The 3,419-nt window shown below is 64.3% G+C and overlaps 1 protein-coding gene across 1 annotated transcript; it reads right to left on the bottom strand.

Annotated features, from left to right (window-relative positions):
• Positions 1-1,077: 1,077 nt before the first annotated feature.
• TMEM35B (transmembrane protein 35B) lies at positions 1,078-2,462 on the bottom strand. Its single transcript, XM_036397128.2, has 3 exons — positions 2,346-2,462; positions 1,640-1,820; positions 1,078-1,548 (listed from the first exon to the last, which is right to left on the bottom strand). Exons 1-3 carry the CDS (start codon positions 2,451-2,453, stop codon positions 1,418-1,420), a joined length of 420 nt encoding a protein of 139 aa, XP_036253021.1. The 5' UTR covers positions 2,454-2,462; the 3' UTR covers positions 1,078-1,417.
• Between the last annotated feature and the right edge of the window lie 957 nt (positions 2,463-3,419).

Below are 3,419 nucleotides of genomic sequence, written 5' to 3'. Positions count from 1 at the left end.
TTACTTACCTTGTCGGGTCAGGCGGGAGCGGTTCTGTCCCCTCTGGCTGCTCCTCGCTGTGACCCAGCCAGGCTGGGGACGGCTTTAAGTGCTGGGGGAGGCAGGGGCTGCCTGACCCCCACCCACCATCCCAAACCCCCCTGTGTTACTGCCTGTGGGACAGCAGCTGGAGTGGGGAGAGCACCTGTGTGTGTATGTAACAGGGAATTCCCTGCTGGAGCCACCCTAAGATCCCCTGCGCCGGCTGACGGGGCTGGGGACATGTGGGAGTGGCCAGTACTGGCCTGGATGACCCCCCTGCCGTGCCCCCAACCTCATCTAATTCCATTTCCCAGGGCCCTTCTCCCACCCACGCCTGGATGAAAGCAGCAGAGGGTCAGGTTTCTGCACCCAGCAGCTGGGGACAAGAGGGATGCCCCAAAGGGATCAAAGCAGGAATCTGCCTCCTCCTGCCTCTTTGTGCTTTTGTTGGCTTCAAAGCTGGTTTTAAGGGGAGCAGCCCTAGAGGCCCCCCCAAGATCTGTGAGCATCTGAGTCACTGCTTTGTGTGGTATGAAATTTGTGTGTGCTCTTTTAGGACACCAAAGATGTCACCCTGAGGTAGGTGACACCTAACTTCAGGTCCCACCAGGGCTACAGGGGTGACTTACACCCCTTGCTCATCCCAATAGCCAGACTCCCCACACAGCCATCCCAGCCCCCTTGCTGGGAGCCACTTCACGTGAGCTGTGGTTCATCCTGAGCGTGCTGTGCCCATCTGGGGTGGCAGAGGGTGGCTCCCTGTGGGAGCAAGATCCACAAAAAGCACATGCCTGCCTGGGCACTCGCTCCTGTCACTGCCTTGGTGTGCAGCAAGGGGCCTGGCACATTGTTGGGGGGCTGTGGGATCCCACCTCAGATGAGCTGTCCCCACTGTCCATCTGCCTCTGTGCCAGCTCCTGCACCAGCTCCCACACGTCCCCAGGCCTTGTGTCCAGGCACTGTCCCCAGGGCCTGGGTTCTCCAGCCCCAGGACATCCCCTCAGCCCCCGAGGCTCAGCGTGGGGGGGAGGCAGAAATAAACAGGGAGGCAAAACATGAAAAACAAGAGGTTTTATTCCAAAATTTGAAAGAGAGTAGAACCAGCCCCTGCTTAGTGTGGCCAAACACTGGAAAGAGCCGGACACCTTGTGCGAGTTCAGCAGTGTCACAGCAGTGTCACAGTGGTGCCATGGCCACCATCCCACAGCACCAGCCCAGGTCCCACAGTGTGGGGACAGCCAGCACCAGTCACTGGCAGAGGCAGGAGAGGACACACTGTGTCTCATCAGCAAGGATGCGACGTCATCCCTGAAAATACCATAAAGGTGTTGCTCCCCAGCAGCCGAGCCGTCTGTCCTTCCCGTCTGTCCTTCCCGTCTGTCCTTCCCGCCTCTCATCACTCGAACTTGGGCCGGGGGGCAGCTGGGTACCCGCGGATGTTGAGCAGCAGGAGGAGGCCGAGGGAGAGGGTGGCCGGGGCACACATGGCCAGCGGCTCCTGCAGCGCCAGCAGAGTGTAGATGGCACCTGGGCAAGGAGCAGAGCACAGGAATGGGGGTCTCTGGCCAACGGTGTCCCCAGACCCCACGATGGGCAGTGAGTGCCCACTGGCTCTCACCTATCATGACGACGCTGAGGATGAAGTTGCTGATCTCCTGCAGCAGCTGGGGCCCAAATGCCAGCAACAGCCCGGCTGTCACCTCCACCCAGCCCACGGCCGCCAGGTACCTGCCCGGCTCCGGCACAAACCCCAAGTCCTTCAGGGGAAACACCTTGGCAAAACGCACGAACTCCGATGCCTGGGAAGGGTGGGAGAGGGGTGAGGCAGCCCTGAGCCTGGGGCTGGGGCAATACAGCCCCTCCAGTGTGTCTGCTCTGCCCTGCCCTGTCTTCCAAGGGGATCAGCTCTGCATCCTAAATAACCACACACCCTAAGGGGATCAGCCCTGCACCCCAGTGGGATCAGCCCTGCGCTCCAAGGGATTCTGGGCTGACTCACAATGAAGGGCTCAGCCTTGTACCCAAAGTGCTCCACCCTGAACCTCTGTAGTCCCAACCTGCTCATTCTCACCCAAGGCTCAGCCCAGCACCACAACAGGGTCAGCCCTGCACGTTTTCCCTGGAGCTCAGCCCTGCACCCCAACCTGTTCCTTTCCTTTCCCCTGGAGCTCAGCCCTGCACCCCAACCTGTTCCTCTCCTTTCTCCAGGGCTCAGCCCTGCACACCAAAGTGCTCTTTGCTCTTTGCTCTGCCCCCATGCTGCTCATTCCCCCCGGGCTCGGCCCTGCGGCCCCCGAGCCTGCCGAGCCCGTGGCTGCACTCACCATGTGCCGGTGCAGGTCGGCAGAGAGCCAGTCCGAGACCTTCAGGACGCCCGTGAGGAAGAAGAAGAGCCCAAGCAGGACACGGAGGGCGGTGAAGGCCGCCGCCATGGCGGGACGGGCGGGCCCGGAGGCGGAGCTGGGCGGAGCGGCCCGGCCCCGTTCCCAGCCGGGCCCCGTTCCCAGCCCGGCCCCGTTCCCAGCCGGGCCCCGTTCCCAGCCCGGCCCCGCTCCGTGCCCGGTCCCGTTCCCAGCCCGGCCCCGCTCCGTTCTGTTCCCTGCCCGCTTGAGCCCAGCCAAGCCCCGCAGGTTCGGGGACCCCCTCGCCCTTGGATGCTGCCGGGGCAGGGGATGCTCGGATGTGCAGCGTCACCCCCCAAGCTGTGACACGTCCTCCCCTCGAAACAGAGCTGGAGGAAAAAGGGAACCCCCCCCCACCCCGCAATAAATCCCACAGCTGGGAGGGGTTCGTGGGCTCTGTGAGCAGGTGTGATCATGGCAGCACCTGGGTGCGAGGGGCTGCGGGGACCGATGGCAGGCAGGGCACGGGCAGTGCTGGGCACAGCTCCGGAGCAGGCAGGAGCCCATGGAGAGGGCAGGAGCCCATGGAGCGGGCAGGAGCCCATGGAGAGCGGGCAGGAGCCCATGGAGCGGGCAGGAGCCCATGGAGCGGGCAGGAGCCCATGGAGAGCGGGCAGGAGCCCATGGAGCAGGCAGGAGCCCATGGCGAGCGGGCAGGAGCCCATGGAGAGCGGGCAGGAGCCCATGGAGTGGGCAGGAGCCCATGGAGAGCGGGCAGGAGCCCATGGCGAGCAGGAAGGAGCCGATGGAGCAGGCAGGAGCCCATGGAGAGCGGGCAGGAGCCCATGGAGCGGGCAGGAGCCCATGGAGTGGGCAGGAGCCCATGGAGCAGGCAGGAGCCCATGGAGAGCGGGCAGGAGCCCATGGAGAGCGGGCAGGAGCCCATGGCAAGCAGGAAGGAGCCGATGGAGCAGGCAGGAGCCCATGGAGCGGGAGCAGCAGCAGAGGATGCCCCGGCCCCAGGGACGCCGCTCGGGGGGACGGAGGTGGCCGCGC

The sequence above is a fragment of the Molothrus ater genome, chromosome 24 (genome assembly GCF_012460135.2).
Source record: "Molothrus ater isolate BHLD 08-10-18 breed brown headed cowbird chromosome 24, BPBGC_Mater_1.1, whole genome shotgun sequence".
NCBI classification, from domain to species: domain Eukaryota; kingdom Metazoa; phylum Chordata; class Aves; order Passeriformes; family Icteridae; genus Molothrus; species Molothrus ater.
This window is presented reverse-complemented; position numbering and strand designations above follow the sequence as displayed.

Bases quoted from the DNA above. Each gene is read 5' to 3' on its own strand.
- TMEM35B (XM_036397128.2), bottom strand. From the start codon at position 2,453: ATGGCGGCGGCCTTCACCGCCCTCCGTGTCCTGCTTGGGCTCTTCTTC. The intron at 1,821-2,345 runs GTGAGTGCAGCC...CACCCTTCCCAG, and splicing joins CCGACCTGCACCGGCACATG to GCATCGGAGTTCGTGCGTTT. The intron at 1,549-1,639 runs GTGAGAGCCAGT...CTCCTTGCCCAG, and splicing joins CCTCAGCGTCGTCATGATAG to GTGCCATCTACACTCTGCTG.